The sequence below is a fragment of the Aricia agestis genome, chromosome 9, assembly GCF_905147365.1.
Source record: "Aricia agestis chromosome 9, ilAriAges1.1, whole genome shotgun sequence".
NCBI lineage: Eukaryota > Metazoa > Arthropoda > Insecta > Lepidoptera > Lycaenidae > Aricia > Aricia agestis.
In genome coordinates this window covers 9112554-9136008 of record NC_056414.1, presented here as the reverse complement: position 1 = coordinate 9136008, position 23455 = coordinate 9112554, and the positions used below count along the sequence as shown (strand labels likewise).

At 36.2% G+C, this 23455-nt stretch overlaps 1 protein-coding gene across 1 annotated transcript in view; it reads left to right on the top strand.

The window, feature by feature from the left end:
* The window catches only part of LOC121730467 (lachesin-like), an 82053-nt gene extending 70252 nt beyond the window's left edge, over window positions 1–11801 (top strand). Inside the window, exons 3-9 of the mRNA XM_042119511.1 lie at window positions 6543–6750; window positions 7196–7354; window positions 7428–7556; window positions 7835–8128; window positions 9074–9169; window positions 11253–11363; window positions 11535–11801. Coding sequence (XP_041975445.1) covers window positions 6543–6750; window positions 7196–7354; window positions 7428–7556; window positions 7835–8128; window positions 9074–9169; window positions 11253–11363; window positions 11535–11611 — 1074 coding nt within the window. The 3' untranslated portion in view covers window positions 11612–11801. The remainder of the gene's footprint in view (window positions 1–6542; window positions 6751–7195; window positions 7355–7427; window positions 7557–7834; window positions 8129–9073; window positions 9170–11252; window positions 11364–11534) is intronic.
* The last annotated feature ends 11654 nt before the right edge of the window (window positions 11802–23455 follow it).

Genomic DNA, 23455 nt, shown 5'->3' with positions numbered 1-23455 from the left:
CCATTAGTTTTCCGCATCGGTTAAAAAGATTTGCTTCTCCGTCCGTCTTTTTAGAATTATTGAGTCACGCAAATATTGTGGTAAAATGCTTTCCATTTTATTTATCAGGTGCTTTTATATTTTATTATTTCCGTATTCAAGTACACATTTTTGTAAATGAGCATAAGTATACTAAACATATCTTGTTAACGAATTACTCTATACAATCTGGAGAGTAATTCAGGTAGAAAAGTATCTAGATTCTATATACTTCTCTACAAGGAGCAATAAAATATTCAGAGTGAACAATTTCGTTAGTCGGCCGTAAAGTTGCTTTAGCTACTGAAGAATATTTTAAACATAACCATTAACCAAGCTTCATAATAATTGACCTCGCATGAACTCCACCGACAATGCAATGATAAATGGAGATATTCGTATGAAAACAAGCGGTACATTTCCCGTTTTAAGAGAATGCTACAAAGTATGCGCACGTAGCCAGTTCATCGGCATGAAATGTCAGATAGTCGTAATAGCACGTATGCGGCTTTGCAATAACATGCCGCAACGAGTCGCAGCTATGTTACACCGCCCCCACACACCGCTCGCACGCCACATGTGAGCGCCGCTTGTTCAAATTCTGACATATTTCTCGTGCCTTAATATGGACCCTTTAATACAATCGAGATTAAGAGATGCCGTTACGAGTAGTGTCTGCATGTTTTATAATAACAAATAGCTTGAAGGCCGGTCGCTCTCTGAGGCTGCATCCCTCGTACATACAGTATATTCGGGAAACTCATGCCTTCGTCTTCTTTAGTTTATCTAATAATACGAAGGTCGAAGACATACGTTTCTTTATTGATTTAATAATTGAACACACAGGTTTATTTATTAACATTTTTCCTTGAAAAAAAAAAAACACTGTCGTATATCTTTCAAAATTAAGAAAATCTACTTCTCTCTACCATCAAACCCGATGCAGTGGTTTAATTTTGAAAACAAAGATATATATAAACTTTTAGGCTTAGAGATAATTTTATAGAAGTACAAAGTATCGATAAGTTTGATTAATTAGTCATGTATATAGTTGCACACAACACACACAGTTCACGTAGACAAGATAAAGTAGCGTGCTGTGATGTGACATCGGTCCTAAAATAAACTTATTGGCTGAAGATTGGCGCAAAGTTAAAGGACCCTCGACACAAATCCGTAGCCGAAGAGATCTCTAAGTGGGCTTTTAGTAGAAGTAAGCTAAGCCGTCTTGTGCAAGATGTTCACTTATTTCTACGTGTGTGATTGCATTACTTAGTGAGCCATCGTTTGCGCTGCTTTTATATAAATAAAATGTTTCAGCGCTCTTATTTGCGGCGCGCTTTATACGCTTTCTATTACTCTTTCGTAGTTATTTAAAATATGCACATAGAGGTCAATTTAGATAATGAATTCTTCAACTTTTTATGGTGTGACTGATTTTAAAATGAAACATTCACCTTGAACTCGAGTCCACTTTTCTCAACAGCTTGTATTTAATTGTAAATTTACAAAAGTTACAAACTCTCTCATAAAAAGATTCAGCAAAGTTTTGAGCAAACAACAGAGATAACCGCGTAAATTGCGGCCCCTTAAACGTTTCATAATTAAATCTGTCGTAATATTATTAAACACATCTACGAATCATCTCCTCGGGCGATGGGGTCCGTCGTTAAAGAGGTTCGGTGCGGTGCGCGCTGGAATGGCCAAAGTTTGCTACGAGTCCATTATAAATCAAACGACGCCTTCCAGGCATGTCCTGAGGGATCGTCTCCCATCGAGCCTCGACTTCTCCCTAATGCCTCAACAATTAAGATAAAAAGAAAGGAGCGCCAAATTAAAGGTGGTTCAAGATAACGAGGTAATAGGCTTACGCAAGTTCAACGCTTTACGTTGAAACACGTGGCGGTTACAATTTATGACTTTCGATAAACCTAATGAAAACTTACTTTGAGGGTGGAGCTTTATCCCCGGAAATTTTTAAAAGGAGTTTGCCAGAGTAATGTAGGTAAATCTACATTAGTAATCTCTGTTAGAAATGCGTTGAAAAAAAAAACATAAAAATAAGGAGATATCCATTTTAATTTGCTACGTCAGCTTCTTGTTCACTCTTAAATCTTTTTAAGAAACTAATTTAATTTTAAGGTCAACTACTACTGAGTACCTACCGAGTAACTAGTAGGTAACCAAATTAAAATAACTAACTTAATTTTTTTTTAACTCAGCCAAGTACTAAGTACGGCCTCAATATGATAAATAAAATTTTCTTCGACCGTAATTGGTAATTTTTTCATGTCCTAGCTCTGGGTGTCAACTCGCCGCGTGTAATTCGTTTAGACCGCGCCGCCAAATGGAATTACTTATCCGCCGCATTTCAAATATCATATTTGCAGGCATCTTCATTACACACTAAGCACGTTAAGCGCCATTTCCAATTGTCGCTAATTATTGTAAACAAGTTGGCTCTTTGTTGTAGTATTTAATGAGCTACCACTTTAGATTTTGTAATATAAACTAATTAAGTTAAGTTTTCTAGTACGCAGCAATTATACATCGCAACTTCTGCTATCGTTTATTTTCCTTTTTATAAATTATGTATTATTTTAAAAAATACTTACTTCAAGTAATTTTACTTGGTATGTAAAATAAATTCCACAAAACCGAAACCGTAGTACAAACGCTTTTTATATAAATTCAACTTTTGTAATGAATCATAAGTAATTAATTTCATTTGAACGAAATTGAATCTTTTCCCATTTCACAATTTCTCTCATTAAGCTACACATTTCATCCGAATTCCGAATTAAGTTGGAACATTAGGAAATATTTGAGTTTGCCGCCCCGACCGACCGCGGGACGTAAAATTCTCCGAGTTCAACACTCAGCTTATCTCTAAACCGCTTGTAAAATCCTGATTCCTCCTTAATAGCTCGAACAATAGAAGCGAGTTTTATGACGTCGAAGGCAATTATAACTGCTTTTCTCAGAGCACGTGGTCATAATTACAGTAGTAGAGTGAAGAGTCGTTAATGAAACTGTAAAAAGTATTTTAATAATCACTTTCATTAAAATTTTATCGTATATTAATTTATTATTAATATACTTAGAATATGTTTTCACAACGATATAGTTGAATTAGCTATAGGAGTCCATGACCAAAAGGCTGAGCCTTTTTTTTGGAACGTCACTTATCGCGTGTAACGACACTATTTTATTAGTACCTGCATGGTAGGGGCAGAGGGTGTTGACAGTATTCCTGTGCGTCAACTATATACCGGTTTTTGAGAATAAACCGACTCGTTAGTATTCCTGGGCGTCAATATATGTTTTTTTTTAATATTTTTTTTGGGTGTATATGTGTAGTATTGCATAGTGTATACAGGTTTTTTGAACATAAGAAACTTCGTTCCATTCGGGTGTCCCTTGACACCTCTCAATATTTTTTTTGGTCGGGAAATCGGGAAATGCTATTATGCATCCCCGGCAGTAAAAGGCTGGGCTGATAATGACATGGTATACGTTTACAGTTTTTGTGTAGATTACAAATTAGCTAGGTAAATCATAAAAAGGAAAACAAGAATATTTTGCAAAATGACAGTAAAATCTACTTCTCTCTCTCTCTCTCTCTCACTTACACAACATTGTCATGAATGATTGTCCGACTTAACTCCAGCTAGAATTACTCCTTGAGTCCTTGCGCCTAAATAAACCTATGTTTTGCGAATCTCAACGTTCGTGACATACATTTAAATATCGATATAATATAGGTTGTTGCGGGGAGTTAAGGTTCATAATTGAATGAGCGCGCCGCAGACGGACACACCGGTGTGATTAGATTAGACGCCGGCCACAATTACGCAGATCAGATTTACATCCGTCGCCGCCGGCGGTGCCCGCGCCCCTCACCCCACGCCCCTCATCTCGCAGCCCCCGCATCTCATCTCCCGACTCCTTAAATGAACTGCAGTCCCCAAATTTGAATCCTTTCGCAATTCAAAATTTAAACGTTCAAACAGTCAGTTCAAAAGTTTAAACAGTCTTAAATGGCCACCTTTTACTACATTAATGTCCCTTAAATATTTCTTTCCTAATTATCTCGCCACGGCTAGGGCCAAATATATATTTTTATATTCCGCTTCCTTATACACAATTTTGCGCTAATTACTAATTTAAGCAACAAAACGTACTCTGAATAACGAATTCTGTACAGTTTGTGAGGTCACCAACTCCGGTGGCCGTCATTAGAAGCCGCCGGCCCATTGAATAATAAAATGGACGAAGTTCCCTCAAGTCCATTATAAATTAGACGGCGGCTGAGAGCGTATCTTAAGATAGGTAAGATGTGACCGGGCACGACTTACGGCTAACAAACTTCCACCTATATCGCCCCACAATCTTGATAAAAAGAACTAGCCATGATTCAAACTTAAAGCCGGATTAAAAGATGAAGTGTTCTTGTAACTTTTGAAATTCAAACCACACTACGGTTTTTATTACTTCACTTAATTTTTTAAGTACTTTCTACAACGCTTTTTAGAAGTGCTTTTTAAATGAGATTTAATGTTATTGAGTTGAAGTAATTAGTTATTATATAGTAATTGTAAAAACTATATAGACTCTAATAAGAGGTTAATTAATCTTAACCACACTAAATTACTTAAATATTATCTAATTCTTGACGAAAGTAGATTAGTTAAATAAACAATTTTAATTGAAATGAAATAAAACAATATAGAGCATTTTACAAACAATTACCCAAAAATATCCAACACCACTTCCATACGAATAAAATATAATTCGCAACCCCTAACTGCTTACACAATTCTACGAAATTTGAAACTGGAGTAAGACAATTTACTTACCTATAATTTAAATTCCTACTCAAATAAACGTAGCGAAACGAAATGTTTGTTATGCAAAATTGCGTCCGAGTCAAGATTAAAAGTGGCCGGATTGTTTTCAGTGACAATCTCAGGGAAAATGCATTTTGAGCGGTTAGCGCTGTGTGAAGGGGCGAACGGGGCGAAGGGACGCAATTACACAGATGTCGCGTCTAATGGTGCCGCGTTCAATTTCGCCGACATTACTGTTGTTTCCACTACGTTACCGCACCATCGAATATTTTTGATGCCCTTGATTAGTTTTGAAACCTCTCTAATGTGTGTAAAAATGAAAAAAATGTAGTAATAGCTCGACACACAGTGCAAACATTTTTAATATATTTTTAGTAGAATTACTTGCACTATTATCTATTCTGTGGTAGAATGTAACAAATAATAATATTTATTGATCTAATGGCAGCTCTGCTTGAACAGTTTTGCAAAACATCAATTTGAAAAACTGGAATGTAAATTATGTTTTGATTCTTAGGGTTCCGTAGCCAAATGGCAAAAAACGGAACCCTTATAGATTCGTCATGTCTGTCAGCTGTTTGTCTGTCACAGCCACTCCTCCTCCGAAACTATAAGAGCTATTGAAACTTGGTAAGTAGATGTTATCTGTGAACCGCATTAAGATTTTGATATAAAAATGGAAAAATTCTGGGGTCTGCATAGGCACAACTAAAAAAAAGGTTTTTTTTTATCTAACCTATGCGTGTGGGGTATCTATGGATAAGTCTTCGAAAATCAAATCGAGTAGTTCTTTTTATAGGCCATAAATCATAAATGATAAACCTTAATTATGTAGGCAAATATCAAATCCCAATGGTATGTCCACCATAAGCGAAACTTGGCAAATGAGAGAAATATGTTTTTTTTAACTTTATTCTCGGCATTTTTCTTTTTAACTTTTGACACAGACATCTTCTTTTCTCTTTCAGAATTCACCACACTAATTTGTATATACTGCGTTGTTCCATTTTTCTCACAAAATTCAATAAAATCGACAAGAATTTAGTTTCGAGTATGGATGTGACTTGCCGGGTTTTAATATTCACCTACACAATTTAACTTTCATTAAATCAACTGGAATATACAAAATATAAACCTTATTGCTGCTGAGGAACCTTTATGCGCGAGTCCAACTCGCACTTGGCCGATTTGAAATATTTTAGGTACCTACCCATCAAAATACGTAGACCAATTTAGCCGATAAAATTCTATATCATCTTGACTATCACATTTCCGATTTCAAATACAAACATTCGCTGAAATCTTTAATTTCCGTTACGTCACTTGTCAAATTTAGAAAGCAATTGGAAATCATTGGAGCATGGCACTTTCCGATTTTTACACCCCGCCTGGGTCTTACACAACTTCATGATATCGTACATCTATAATCTATATTAATACAAAGTTATGTTGATGGTATTTTGAAAGTTTTGAATACCTATTCAATAAATTATAACAATTTATCCTCGATTGGAATTCGATTTACATATTTTGATGCAGTAGTGGACACACTGTTTATACTGAACTCAGTAATTTTTTTTAATCATGCCAATGCAGCTCCGAAATTGTGTTGCCTCTGCCTCCTACGGTAACAATTTAAATTACCACTAAACTAACATAAGTTTACGCACACAGGTGGCATGGATGCACTTCGAGCAGTCGGCCATCTTGACTGTGCACAACCACGTGATCACGCGCAACCCGCGTGTCAGCGTGACGCACGACAAGCACCGCACGTGGTTCCTGCACATCAGCGACGTGCGCGAGGAGGACCGCGGCCGCTACATGTGCCAGATCAACACCGTCACCGCCAAGACTCAGTTCGGATATCTACATGTTGTCGGTGAGATGATAGTGCCCAAGTCAGAATATTAGTTTAGCAAGGACATGTCGTCAAAAAAGTCATCCTTAATTTTCATAGAAAAGTCTAAATCTAGATTCGAGCGCTATTAGTAAGGTCATAACTCATACGAGTCATACGTCATGACTTATGTATAACCTTGCTAATACAGTGTAAACTCTATATAACGACACTGAAGGGACCTTGCATTTTATGGCGTTATATGGAGTTGTCATTAAATGGAGAGAAAAAAAAAATACTTACAGATGAGATATTTTTTCTTCCACTTTAACTTTTTCTAGCATAATAAATTTTGTAGACATAAAAAGCGATCTTAAATCGAAACCTACCTAACTTTCTACTTCATTAGGCCGTACTTTGAAGTAACAAAAAAACGTAGTCGGACAAACTAAAAGTGATTCGAAAGTTCGGTTATTGATGTTTACAGTTCCCCCGTCGATCGACGACTCGTTGAGCTCGAGCGACGTCATCGTCCGAGAGGGGGCGAACGTCACCCTGACGTGTCGCGCTAATGGCTCTCCTAAGCCGACCATCAAGTGGAAGCGGGATGACAACTCAAAAATCTCCATCAGCAAGAGCCATTCAGGTCAGACTTGTTAATGAACAAAAAATGTTAAGCGCCCTCGTGAAATTATTTTAATTATATTTTTTCGCTGCAGTGTCGGAGTGGGAGGGCGAGGTGCTAGAGATGGCGCGCATCTCGCGGCTTGATATGGGCGCCTACCTGTGTATAGCGAGCAACGGCGTGCCGCCCACTGTGTCCAAACGAGTCAAAGTCAGCGTTGATTGTTAGTTTATTCATTAATTAATAATAATTAATGATTATTTTATTTTCCAATTCGTATCGCTAAATAAATTGATTCAAATGTAGAAAGCGGACCAAGGTCATATTTTGTTCTGATTATAATTATCAAGAGACAAGTCATTATTAATCGACATCTTATTTAATTATAATATTATACACGATCAAATTAAGCAGATCTGCAATATGTCTTCGAAACAATTTCCTGATAGTAGTTTAAAATATTTTAAGAAAACTTTTTTTAATACATTGAAACATTTTCAGTTCCACCCATGCTCTGGATCCCGCACCAGCTGGTCGGAGCGCCACTGTACTACAACGTGACGCTGGAGTGTTTTACCGAAGCCCACCCCACCTCACTGAACTACTGGACCAGAGACGATGGGCACATGATACACGAAAGCCCTAAATACCACATGGAAAATACCGTGGGATCGCCTTCCTACAAGACCCACATGAAACTTCTCATCAGAAACATCATATCCGAGGACTACGGGACATACAAATGCGTCGCTAAAAATCCCAGAGGGGAGTCGGACGGGACAATCAGATTATACAGTACGTATTATTTTATTACCGGTTGGCGGTTACCAGTTGTGAAGGGGCTTTTAACATGATTCCTGCCTTTTCAATGTTCATAAAATATATCACATGTTAATTTTAAATCGCACAAAATACACGACTAAAAATTATAAACTTACCACATGTAGTCGAATCATCACCAACTAATAACTATAGTAGGGGAGGGGAAGGTGCTATTTGTGTAGTCACTCGAGCGTCATGGTGACCTAGTAAGTTTTTTGCATTAGGTAAAACTGATAAAAAAATAATAAGAGCGTTTTTTTTTATTTTAGCGATGGGTTCAAAAACTGCAGCCATTTTAAAGTTCCGAAAAAGAAAATATATTCAGAAAATTGCTTATTTAGGTAAATTATAAACATATTTTAGACAAAAAGGACTAAATCATTTAGTTTGGTGCAAAATAAAATATCTGCGAAGCTTAGTTACGAAAATATGAAGCTTTATTTTTTTATATTTTAAAATGTCCCTACAGGCTTCTTTGGGACATACTAAACATCCCCTTTCTTAATCTGACAGATCCGATGATATTTCAATATTAATCCTTTTTTTTAACCCACCACGTGAGAAATCTGATTTCTATACTTACCATGATAACTAGACACAATATGTTGGAAGCCTATACAAGGTTAATCTGACACGCTCGAGCTTGTCCCGAAATCCCCTCTTCCCCTCCCCAATTACTATATTATGAATAAAATGTATACCATCATCATCATTCACCATGCAAATAATTTTATTTGCCAAGTATTTATGCCATGATTGCACCTACCGAGTAGAGTAGCGAGACAGTGCTCTCGGCATGGTTTCACCAATTTGATTTACCGAAAACTGTCTCGCCACTGTGGCACTGTCCCGCCGATCCACTCGATATGTGTAATCCAGGTCTTTAGTAGGAGAATAAACGTGTTTGGTTCGTTCCAGCATCGTCACCACCGACAACGACGCCGGACCCCCTAGCGATGACGGTGCCGCCACCGTCAAAGCCGCCGCGACGAGACACACCACTCACAGACAAAGGTATATCCAAATGCGCACTTTGACTAAGTATTCAGTTCTGCTGCAGGTAAGCGAAACCGCTGAGGCAATAAAACAATGCGGGCACATCATTTTATTGCATCAGTGGTTTAACCATAGCTACAGAAATAATTTTTATTACTCTACTATTTATGAGTCGCGATAAAACTAAATTAATGTGCCTATTATACAGGTAAAATCCAATGTGGGTTTTAAATTAAAAAAAAAATATGTCCAAATAATGTCTGCTACGTAGCGCTACGCCTGTCTACGATGGCTACGTCGCTCTTCGACTCACGTTGCGATGCGGAAGCGGAGATATTGTATCACTCCCTCATTCCTACTCGAGATGTTTGTATTTGAAATTAATTAACAGTAACATTCGTGGAACTGCACACGTTAACTAAATGAATAATAGTTACAGAATATCCGAGAACTTAATGTCCATAAACAGGAGTACGCTTAGAAATACACTAAAATTTACTACAACATAAACCGTTATTACGCAGCTCCGCTAGATAGCGATCGATTATTTATATAACAAAACGATTCAACAATTTTCGTGGTCAGATGAGTTCATTAATTCCCTATATCGATACAATAAAATTCGTCCAAACAAGATTTTTATGCCGGTGATTTCGTTTATTAAGAGATAATAATACTTTTACGAGGCGGCCCCGGGGACCGCTCAGTTTATTTTCACTATTTGCTGTTCCAGTTATTATTAGTGGTCGTCATATTTGTTTATAGATCGTAAAGCGTTACGACGTTGTATCGTCAAACAGTTAACTGGCTTTAAATGTTACAACGCCGATAAAATACAAAATCTGCTCTGTTAACTCGTGTTTACGTTTGCGCCTATTAAAAAGTTGTTACGAGTGGAGTCGATTAAAAGTTAACTATCTTCCGAAACAATAACGACAATAACTATAGACCGTAGCGCCGAAATTAACAGAGATTTCATTACGTGGAGCTGTTTGTAATGAACAACATGTGATAATTTAATATCGGCGTCCGTGCGCGATATTGCTCGGGGAAGTAGTCGGGACTCGGGCGCCATTACGTCGACGTTATTGGTAAGTTCGCCACTTCCCAGACATGTAGGACAAGACAACATCTTGCGCCAGAACCTATTAAAGTCAAAATGTCCCTCGTCGGATATCGCTAACGTTTCTTTCTAAATAATATTGAAGCCTCACTTTTATATCAGTTAAACTCGAGTTTGCTGTGTTATTGATGTTAGTGCATTGGCTTTTTAAAGTTGAAATTTTACATAGTTCTATGCACTGTTAGAAAGATTTAAGTTTTGTAATTCGATGCAAAATTATGAAACGTGCACGTGTTTATCATAATTTGTTTACAACTTCCTAATTTTACGACGTCCAAAGCTTACATCGTTCTTTGAATTATATAAACCTCCGCGGGCTTAAAATCTTAATGTTGGAATCAAAACAGCACGATGACTTCCCCGGATTTTAATCTCCCTAAAAATAAACTTTCAATTTAACAATTTATTAAAGTGAGAACATCTAGAGTTGTAGAGTTGTTTTTGCTCGATGTCTCCGCGACTCTGCGGTCGGTCCGATTTAATTTTTTTTGTCCACTACGAATTTACGGTTAGGCGGGCTACTTGACAATTGCGCAACTTTTCAATATTTACGTTTCGCCCCTTTTCGCCCTTTCCCATATTGAATCTTTTCGCTATTGAACTTCTACAAAAATTGATTTAATGTTATGTTTAGTTCTTATAGTAATATGAACCCTCAACGGTGCCGAATTAGGCTCTGTTTAGATACAATATAAGTAACAAACGTTAATGAAACTATTATATTATGTAAAAAAATATTATAAAGGACAGTGCTATTTTATTAATAAATACATTTTTAAATTAAATAGAATATAAAATCATGTCTTAGACATACGTTTTTATTTAAATTCAAAAATATCTTTCATATAACGTGTATCTCACTCTTTACGTAAATAATTTCCTACATAAATTCTCAGTTTATTTACTCAACTTTAAATCACAATCTTTGACCAAGACATTTCCTTGGCGAAGTATTCAATCGTGTGCTTTTTTTACCAGGAACGAAGTATCAGTCCAACTTGAATGAAATCGATAAGGGGAAGCAGAAGTCTGACGAGGGGGGCGGGAAGACGCACCTCAACTGGGTGGGTGGTGCATCACAAGTTACAGGTAAACAAATATTTTTCACTTCAGTTGAGTAAAACAGATTAGCGTCTATGGTCAATTTTAAAAATGGAACCGAGTTTTTTTTACAAAAAGGCAGTGGGATAAAACTAAGAATTTAATTTGAATTCTATTATTCTTTTACTTTATATCTTGAAATTGTATAATCTTTTTCAGATAACGCTGAGAGGAGAAGGTGCCATCTAGAACTTGTCGTAGTTATTTACGTCATTGTAAACTTAGGATTATTTTAAATGCACTTGTGTTACTTACTACAAAGTCAACGCATGTTGAGATTTTTGTTTTAACAAATCAAAATTTGAAATTTTGTAAATGGGACGTTTAATCACAAAAACTAAAGAAATAAGGAATAGATCGATCACTCCATGTTAACCTAGTCCGTAATTATAACGAAAATAGATTTTAAATATTTTAGACATTCAAAATGCAATTTAAATTAATGTACGATTTATTTAACTTCAATATAATAAAATATATTAAATACTCAAAAAATATAAGTATGCGAGTTGAGCGTTTGTCATGGAAGCATTTGGCTTCTTGTCTTTGTCTTTCTAGATTATTTTGTAAAATTTTCATGAAAGAAAATGTGAAGTTATGATTGAATGATTGTTCTTTAATGGTAATTTTATTTCTCTTCTTCGTGCACAGATTAATATAATACTGGAATTAGTGACTTAAATTTTAGGTAGATGGTTTATAATTTTGCACTATCTTGGCTTAGCTAATCACTCTTAAGAATCGCTTGCTTTCGAACGACGCTCTAGAAAAGAGCTTAACACAGGAGACTTAAAATGAAAAAAAATATATTGATCGTTTTAATTTTATCAAAAATTTTACGTCGAAACAGGTATCGTAGTCTTAAGATATACTTATACATTTTTACACTATGATCCTTAGTTTCAACTGTCTCAGACGATATTTATATAAAGTGTATAAATGTTGTTGTTTATATTAATGTATAACAGTTCCTTAAGAGTAGTTAGAAATGTTCACGGGGCAAAGGAGAGTCAGTTCTCGTCTGTGCGGCTTCGCATCTGTAATGTGACTGAGTTTTATTAGACGAAAATATTTTAATGTATTTCCTTCGTGATTAAATAAAATAATAACAATGTAATATTGTAAAATCGGTTGTTAAAATAATAATCCATCACGCCGGTTATAATACTCACAACGAAGAAATCCCTGATAGAGCCTTTAGCCGGTAAAGAGCGTTCACATAGACGTGTCTACTCCTTTCTTTGCTCTGTGAAGACAATCATAGCGGAGCAGATTTAAAATTATTTGAATTCTCCTTTATTTTATTATTTTTTTTAAATAAATCTGCACCCCTATGATTTTAATGTAATCGCTGCACGTATATTAATATAGAATAAAGTGCACTATACTAAGTACATTACACTTACCGTATAGGATAAGACTGAGTTATTTATTTTGATTCAACCGCCTAACCTCGTGCTGTGATAAACATTGTTTGATAACATCAGGCATTAATATTCATAAGTAAAATAGTTTACGAACCTAAAATTAAATAAATTATGTAGTAAGACTTTATTTAGACGGGTGAATTTATGGTACGCGACAAATGCCCAACTAACGTAGTAATATTATAATTCCAGCTTATATAACAGTAGGCCAATTAACCGTTTCTTTGTAAGAGGTTTTTAACAGTCATAGAAACGTTTAAATGCGTATTTAGCGTGGTTTTGTGCACCCGTGTAAATGTCGTCTGTCTTTTAAAGAGCGGTTCCATCCAAATATTTACATACAACATTTTATGCCACAAAGAACCAAAAATTTATATTGGATACGTCTGAACATATATTTCATTGGGAAACTTGAAACGAAATTTAAATTGTACAGAAAATGTGAGAGGAGACACGAAAACTTGATATTATCAAGCAAACTTTGTTCTGGTCTAACACTTGTTTACCACTTCATGATTTATTTCAAATTTCGAATATTCTTTCGAGGCGTTCGTTTATTTGCTGTCCGAATGTTTGAAATTTATTTTTTCGTACATTTTATCAGTCAATTAATGTTTATATATACCTATTATGTAAGTATAAATATTAAAATGTTGCCAAATTCGCTAATATAAGGAAGCTGCATAGATTATATTGTAAATATATCCCATAAGCCAAAGCAGTGGAAAGTTTTAACAGATATTGATTGTTCGAAATGTTTATTGTACGTCAAACTGCGAGTACGCTTTGTGCGTAAGGCTATAATATTATTGTAGGTAATAAAAATAAAGCTTGTTTTAAAAGACTGTGTTTTATTCTCTTCAACCTTCTCATTATATTATACAGTGTTAGTGTAAACACCGTTGTCCTTGAAACCATCAAATGAGCCCGTCAAAATGAACAACTTTTTCTATGAGAACAATGCTGGGAACCCAAAAAAATGCCATCTTCATACCCGGATGCCCGGATTGGCAATTTGTATGGGTATGAAGACGGATTTTTTTGAGTACCCAGCATTGTTCTCAAAGAAAAAGTTGTTAATTTTGACGGGCTCATTAGATGGTTTTAAGGATAACGGTGTTTACACTAACATCTTGTATATGTAATAAGATTTACCTACATTAATCAATCGAAGGATTTGTCTGGTAGCAAGTTTAAACCGACGAGGATTTGATATTGCTACACATCTTATGATGCAAATACACTCGAAGTTTAAACTTACGGATTCGTCATTAAACAATGTATACAATACACTAACATGAGGCACCGAAAAGGCTCGAACTACAGTCTGTTCAAATTAATTTTACACCAAGCATGACCTTTACTTGCTTCAACATAAGATTCATTCTTAAAGAAATTCTGATGTAAATGATCCCTGAACGCACTGTTTGTATGGCCAAGTCCGTAAGCCAATCTAACTTCTTTTAAATGTGTTTTTGATGTTAGCATTACGGTACGCATCGACTTCCGCCCCTAAATGTTTTACTAAATTAGCTTTTGATATATTGCTCCTGAAGTTTTCCATTCCTACGACCGGTGTTCTGTTATTAATAAATTACGTTTTTAATCGCAATTTGCTTCAAACCCTTTTAGTTCGTGATGAATGTAGTTTTAAAATGTTACACCTATTTTCTTAATTATGTTATGTATTTCAATCCTTAAGTTAACGGAATTATTTTTTCAGCGGAACTCTTTAGGGATTTTCTCATTGTATTTTTGGTCTATTGAATTATTGCGGACTCATTGAAAATATAATAATGAATTTGACCAGAATTTATCGGAAACTATCGTTTATATTGCCAAAAATAAAGACTTCAGACTGACTTTTCAGTAGACATAGGTGTAAATATTCAAAATAGAATAAAATAGCACCAGTGGTCATTAGTCATTACGGAATTACGAGAATAGGAAGGGTAAACCTTAAAGATATTTGTAGATTTAACTAACACCTGAAATAAAAAAACTAACGTTAATGTTAACAAGTGATTGATAAAAAGCTTAATTTGTTTTTAATTGACTTAAATCGAAACCGTGGCAATACATTCGATAGTATCACTTTACTCTGAACTAAATTGCTTAACAAACTTGAGCTTTAAGAGTGCGACGTAAGGTTTGAATCGCATAATTTAATTAGTTCATTACTTAGTGAATAGATGGATAGGGCGTTCCCGCTTCCGCAACCGGATACCGGTGACACCACAGCAATCAAATAAAATTAACACGTATTAACTTAAGAGCTACCAATACAATCTTGTAAAATGTTGCACTAACATTAAATAGCTTATGTATGGCTTCCCAGCTGCTTGGACACTGTTGTTCTGTCAACTGTAAGCTGGGGATACTTTCAGCGATGTATAACCACTGTATATCTACGATGCTTTTTGAGCTCTTTTATGTTACTTTTTACTCAACTGCACAGAAGAAGGGTTCTACTATGACTGTTTCTAAGTACCTCGATTGATGACTTTTAGTGGCTATCGATTTGTATATCTAAAATTCTGAAATTAGTAAGTAAAGTAGATAAAGTTGACTTTTATTAGGTTAAAAAAAACTGTTAAATAAAAATATATAAATAAAAATATATTTATACGTGGGAGAGCCATGCTTCGGCACAAATGGGCCGGCTCGACCGGATAAATACCACGTTCTCACAGAAAACCGGTGAGTGAGTGAGTTTACCGGAGGCCCAATCCCCTACCCTATTCCCTTCCCTACCCTCCCCTATTCCCTTCCCTACCCTCCCCTATTCCCTTCCCTACCCTCCCTTATTCCCTTCCCTACCCTCCCCTATTCCCTTCCCTTCCCATCCCTACCCTCCCCTATAACCCTATTCCCTCTTAAAGGCCGGCAACGCACCTGCAGCTCTTCTGATGCTGCGAGTGTCGATGGGCGACGGAAGTTGCTTTCCATCAGGTGACCCTTTTTTTTTAATGAAATAAGGGGGCAAACGAGTAAACGGGTCACCTGATGGAAAGCAACTTCCGTCGCCCATGGACACTCGCAGCATTAGAAGAGCTGCAAGTGCGTTGCCGACCTTTTAAGAGGGAATAGGGTAATAGGGGAGGGTAGGGATAAAGACTTCAGACTGACTTTTCAGTAGACATAGGTGTAAATATTCAAAATAGAATAAAATAGCACCAGTGGTCATTAGTCATTACGGAATTACGAGAATAGGAAGGGTAAACCTTAAAGATATTTGTAGATTTAACTAACACCTGAAATAAAAAAACTAACGTTAATGTTAACAAGTGATTGATAAAAAGCTTAATTTGTTTTTAATTGACTTAAATCGAAACCGTGGCAATACATTCGATAGTATCACTTTACTCTGAACTAAATTGCTTAACAAACTTGAGCTTTAAGAGTGCGACGTAAGGTTTGAATCGCATAATTTAATTAGTTCATTACTTAGTGAATAGATGGATAGGGCGTTCCCGCTTCCGCAACCGGATACCGGTGACACCACAGCAATCAAATAAAATTAACACGTATTAACTTAAGAGCTACCAATACAATCTTGTAAAATGTTGCACTAACATTAAATAGCTTATGTATGGCTTCCCAGCTGCTTGGACACTGTTGTTCTGTCAACTGTAAGCTGGGGATACTTTCAGCGATGTATAACCACTGTATATCTACGATGCTTTTTGAGCTCTTTTATGTTACTTTTTACTCAACTGCACAGAAGAAGGGTTCTACTATGACTGTTTCTAAGTACCTCGATTGATGACTTTTAGTGGCTATCGATTTGTATATCTAAAATTCTGAAATTAGTAAGTAAAGTAGATAAAGTTGACTTTTATTAGGTTAAAAAAAACTGTTAAATAAAAATATATAAATAAAAATATATTTATACGTGGGAGAGCCATGCTTCGGCACAAATGGGCCGGCTCGACCGGATAAATACCACGTTCTCACAGAAAACCGGTGAGTGAGTGAGTTTACCGGAGGCCCAATCCCCTACCCTATTCCCTTCCCTACCCTCCCCTATTCCCTTCCCTACCCTCCCCTATTCCCTTCCCTACCCTCCCTTATTCCCTTCCCTACCCTCCCCTATTCCCTTCCCTTCCCATCCCTACCCTCCCCTATAACCCTATTCCCTCTTAAAGGCCGGCAACGCACCTGCAGCTCTTCTGATGCTGCGAGTGTCGATGGGCGACGGAAGTTGCTTTCCATCAGGTGACCCTTTTTTTTTAATGAAATAAGGGGGCAAACGAGTAAACGGGTCACCTGATGGAAAGCAACTTCCGTCGCCCATGGACACTCGCAGCATTAGAAGAGCTGCAAGTGCGTTGCCGACCTTTTAAGAGGGAATAGGGTAATAGGAGAGGGTAGGGAAGGGAAGGGAATAGTTGAGGGTAGGGAAGGGAATAGGGTAGGGGTTAGGGGATTGGGCCTCCGGTAAACTCACTCACTCGGCGAAACACAGCGCAAGCGTTGTTTCACGCCGGTTTTCTGTGAGAACGTGGTATTTATCCGGTCAAGCCGGCCCATTTGTGCCGAAGCATGGCTCTCCCACGTATAAAAAGTTTGCTCGTTTGCCCCCTTATTCCATTAAAAAACATCTGAAATACTGGTTGGTTGCTGCTTATTGAATGACCACAAAAATTATAATAAACCACCTTATAATAAAAATTTTTGAAGTCGCCGAAAATAAGTTACAAAACAAACGACGGCAAGTCTAAAAAGCAGAGCTCACAGTAAGTAACATTTTAAAGTTGAAGTTTTTTGCTCGTTTCTCCAAAATAAAAGGATTTCAGGTAGTGCATTTAAGGAGTGAACGTTAAAGACTGCACACGGAAATCCAAGACAGGTATTTGCCGGAACACATTTTGCCAGACAGTCGTTTCTTGGAACTTAAAATTAATGCAACTTGTTTCTCGCAGGAGAAAATCTTTTAATACTGTTACTGAGGTATGATTCTGTGGCTTATGTCATCCAGGGGATATTCAGCCTTATTTTATACCGAATGCTCCGAAAGGTAATGTTTATGTTTATATAGAGTATGCATTTTAAGTTTTATTTGCAAAATTAATCGATTTTAGTGTTTAAACGATCCGACGCATTTGCGTTTGAAGTTAATTAAAATTGTCTTTTTAGGGTCCCGTACCCAAAGGGTAAAAACAGGACCCTATTACTGAGACTTCAATGTCCGTCTGTCTGTCTCCAGGCTGTATCTCAAGAACCGTCGTAGCTAGGCTTCTGAAATTTTTAGAGATTGTGTATTTCTGTTGCTTCTTTAATAAAAAATACTAAAAAAATAAAGTTAATATTTAAGGGGATATAAAACAAACATGATTTTTTTGGCCTTTTTGGCTCATAATCCATAACGGTAACATGTAGACACTTGAAATATTTACAAAATCCTCATTTATAATATGTGTACATTAATATTTAATAATAAAATTAAAAAAAAATTAAATAAATAATTAAATAAATAAATCTCATTCAAAAAACACATTTTTCCTTACTTTCGATACTCTATGACGAGTCCGACTCGCACTTGGCTGATTCTTTTTACATTCAGCATCATATTCATAACAGTACAACATTTACATAGTAGACTTAATAAAATATATTAAATTACACAATTACACGTAACTAGTGTGTATATTCAAATAAACTTTCTGAGCTAGCATACTTTTGAAAGTGGAAATAGGTAATTCATTCATCTAGGTCCCCCAAGCAATCTGGGGAGCTCTCTAAAAGTCACCCTTCGCAATTGCAGTATTGCTAATAGGCCTCTTATGCGACAGAGTATTTTATAAGGTCAATGTGTCGAAGTCCGGCATACTTTTCTAAAATTTAAGTTTAACATAATTTTTTGACTTGAGATTCGCTTTTTAAAGTTACTTGTGTTATCGGAAACTATAGGCTATATATTAATTAGACCTATAATGATCTAAAAATAATCTTAGTTGCCGTATTTTTTTACTTACGTGGTATTTTTTTTAAACTCGGCGTGTAGACGGACTTCCCTTACAGTTTGAGGTAAGTCCGTCTAGCAGCAGTATAGGCATAACTTGTGAAGTAAAATGCATGGCAACGATGTCTAGCAAAGCCGCAAAACGGCCATTCAAATATGTGTTTAAGTTATAATACGGTTCGTATTCCAGAGATAATTAATTTTATATCATTTTGAGGCAAGTCCAGCATATCGTAAGTCTAAGTGGTTGCAAACATTTTCATTAAAATTATAGTAATTTTTTTGAAAAATTAAACACTAAGTATAAACATAAATGTTTATTACAACAAAAGTATATTAATTAGTGCCGGTAAAATCTACAACTTTGCTTCATCATCATTTATGGGATGAGACATTTTTCAACATACTCCCCTACTTAATTTTGATTTGATTATTGTTATTGAAAGTCTACATAGTACCTATTTTTATTCCGTAATATTAATATTTAGTTAGTTAAAATAACTTTTTAGTTTATGTGGCAGATTAAGGCCATGCACGCGAAAGTTACGCGTTTTTACCATTATTTTCGCCGCTCAATTAAAATTATAAGGTTTGTTGGTCCGGGAGGTAGGATTTAAAAAAAAAAAAACTTTAAAGATATTTTTTTAAATTTTGATTATCTCAAATAATTGTTGGTTTTGGGAATATTAAAAAAACCAAACCCTTCTTTTTTAATTTGTTGTTTATAACTTTTGCCATTTTTATCAGCCCCTCTTGTATGCTCTTTTCGTGCAGTAAAATTTGGGCAATGCTATGATTTTCTAGTCCTAAGTTTAAATGCAAATTAACAATAAAGACATGTATATTTGAAAATGTTGACAATATTTGATTCGAGGCAAGACCGGCATATGGCGGCCTTTCCTTATGAAAACTAGACGGATTTCCCAATTATTGCAATTTTAGGTTAGACACATGTTGCAGGTGATAATAACGAAATTAAAGCGATATTAACGAATCGAACACCAGTAATAAGTAAAAGGATCACTAAATTACTTATGTAATCCAAGAAACTCCAAAAACTCCTTCGTATTTCCACTTTTTTTTAATTTTTTTGGCAGAGACTTACACTCCGACTGCGAGTACAAAACGAAAAAAAATTTGAGATCGTTTTTTTCGTAACAGGTACAACATGTCTGTTTCTTAGGTCAAACTAACTTTGCAATATTGTTTTACCCACTGAGCCATATGAAACTAGTCGTTCAAATATGGAAGTTATTACCGCTAGACGGACTTACCTCACAGACGGACTTCGACACATTGACCTACATAGAAAGTCACGCTATTGCTTGTAATGAGAATCAATAAAATTATAGTTTTTTCTTAATAATATTTAAAAAGCACAGCTCTTCATAATATAACTTTCGTTCTAGTTACCTACTAGACTAGACTACACCCATACCCCTTCTTATAACAAAACACGCCTAAAGAAACCCTGAAAGTTACGTGTAATTACAACATTTTTATAATCTACACTACTATTATACCTGATCAATAGTTTTGAACGTCACGATAACAAAAGAAGAATAACCCGTCGGAGATTATAGGGTGTTCTCGTGCACAGAGGCCCCCACACAGACTTATTGGGCCCCCATAATTTGGAGGAGGCAAATTAATCCGAGCACGGCTGGCCTGATCGGCGCCGGTCACCGCGTCCTCGCATACTAATGCTGTTGTTTATCGAAGGGGCTAATCTGTGCGTACCAGCCGCAGCTTCCGAAATTATAACGGATCACTTTCGCCGCCTAATCCGCAGCCCATCCTCAGCCTATTTTCCATCAATTATAATCTATTAACATAAATGATATGGCCCATATTGTGTCACTAATATTGGACATTCAAACGAATTTACTTTTTATTTTTTTTTAATTAAAGTTATTTTAATTGAGACCTTTACAAAATGAGGAAAATATTTTCGTGATGCATAATTAATATTGATATTGAAAAATTGTATTCGGATAAAAATAAAGGTAAGTCATACGTTAATACAACCAGAATAATCGTTTTAGGTCCGTCACCATTTGCTACATAATATGTTAAGTTGTAAAAAGTCCCTCAGTGAGTGATAATAAAGGTAACCCTCCCGACCTTTATTGTTATCGAATAAAAATAATCCAGAGATTTCCTGGATGATCGTAAATTACGTGGGTAGCAGGGGTCGGACGAAATGAACGTCTGGCCTGCCTAACTCTGGTCCTTGAGAAGAACCGATTTCTTTAAAACCCAATAGTATGTAGTATAAAACAAGCACTTAAAAGAAAGCAGCAATAAAATTATGTATTTGTTGAAATCTTTGACGAATAATACCAGTCGTCAGAAAACATAATCACGATTCTGGTAAAAATAGGGGTTATCACGAGATTTCAAATTATTTAGCGGTTAGCCACTATAGTAGTAGATATGGCAGAGTGTTTAGATGCTCAAACTCGATGACATAAAGCGCAAAATAAACAAAGGCGGTAATACATTTCAGTTGATAATGGGGAGCGGACGCACATTTTTGACGGCGTGAAGCGCTGAAAAGCCACCGATACCGACAAAAGTGGCAACTGAACCTAATGAATAATTCATGGGTAGCGGTGCGGTGCATGTTCTATCACTGTTTTATCTATCGCGGGGCCGCCGGGGCCCCGTGACCGCGGCCCCCGCGCTCCGGCTGGGGCGCCTCCCGCAAGGGTTAACTACCTTGCGACCAACAATTTTACTGCCGTTTGAGAAGACTAGATAAGCTGCAAATAAACATTACCCTAATGCTACCGTTAACGTAATTAGTGTTGAACAAATACACCCGCTTATAAAATGCACGCTGAAACAACACTCGGATCCGAGCCTCGGTCTATAATTGGTTTAAGTGGCCTTTGGAACTAAATTAATTGGGATAACAAAAAGTTTATTTGTTTGTGTAGGCTTGCCACCCTGGTGTCATAAAACTAATATAGAGTAGGTATTATCGTACCTGATGTGGAGCAGAAGATTCTTTCTTGAACGTAAGCGGTATATGATATCATTAAAAATAAAACTATAAAGCGTGTTCAAATAGAATAAAGTGTAATAAATTATTAATGTAATAGAATGGAATACAAAACATTTAGATACAAGTACACGACACCCATGACGTATTATTGAAACCAACCCAAAGCAGGATTAGAGGAATCTAAAAATACATGTTTGAAAATACTAAGTATTAAGCTTTCTTTGTTGTCTGAGTAGTTCAGAAATCAAATATTTTATATTTTCATAAAATATAATATTGTATAGTAAATTGAATAACACACAGCACATAAGGTAAAAGCACTAATGCTAGACACGGAACTAATAGATGACACTTACGAAAAAAATACCATAAAATAAGAATTATTTTAATTATTTCTCAAAACTGTTAAGCTTGGTGTCTAATATTAGGCCTTGTATTGATCTAACAAAAGAAGAAAAAAGAAGAGGCAAAAGAATCACGGAAACTAAAGACTGAAAATAAATTTGCTAGGAAAAATATGAAAAATAAAAATAAGAGGAAAGATAGTTCCAGCATGGAAGAAGAATGGATAGAATCTGGAGACAACGTGGATAATATTTCTGATGCATGTAGTTACTATGATGAAGTAAATGAAATCTTTAAAAAAACGGCAAACAAAGACCTAAATAATAGGAAAAATGTAAAATGTAATGTAATGTTCTATGTCAACTATTAGTTCATGTTGGTTTGGTGTCTACTATTAGTGATGTTAATTTTTTGTGATGTCATCCATTAGGTCTTATGACTAAGTTTACAAAAATACCATTTTTTTAATGATTTATCTAATAGAATAATAATATCTGCGTCGTCTTAACACTAGTAAACTACTTTGAATTTACTCGACTTCCAAAAACGGTGGAGGTTCTATGTATTTCTAGATTAGTAAAATACAATATGAATAGTTGTAAGTTTTTTAAACTCTAGAAGCTACGTCTGCGAGACGTACATTAAATCTAATATCGTTTGTATTTTTCTCATCATTAGCCGTGTACTGACCAAGCGAGCAACCTCGAGAGGCAGTTGCTGCGGTCGGTCATGACGTGGCAAACGCATGCGTTGCCTCGCCCGAGCGTGTCGCGGCTCACTCAAGACGGCAGTGTCTTGCCTCACTTTTTCGTTGCGTGTTAGGACTTATGCGTCATGCAAAAAGAACAGTGTCTTAAACTAATACAACTATATGGTGAATATAGACGATTTTGGGATGCTCAATGTCCTGATTACACAAATAGGGGACTAAGGGAAGATGCATGGAGAAAAATAAGCCAGGAAATGAACCTTCCAATAGCTGAATCATTAAAAAGGCAGTGGTGGCGACAGCTTTCCAAACGTGCATTGTGCGGCCTCATGGTGGTCTTGGGCAAACTATACGCACGTGCGGTCTCTATTTGACTTCAAGCTAAACTGAGCGTCGATGCTGGCTCAGCCTAATGATGGCTTGGCCTTGCCGCGCGAGGAAGCCTCGGATTAGAATAATATAGACCGAGGCCGCCTCGCGCGGCATGCGTACCGCGGCAAATGTCCGAGGCGGCCTCGCGTGGCTGCTCGCTTGGTCAGTACGCGTCGTGCTCTTACGCCAACTCAATGGAAAAACGAGCTAGCATACGATGTCCTTATTGTTAAAATAAGTTCCACCATTTTT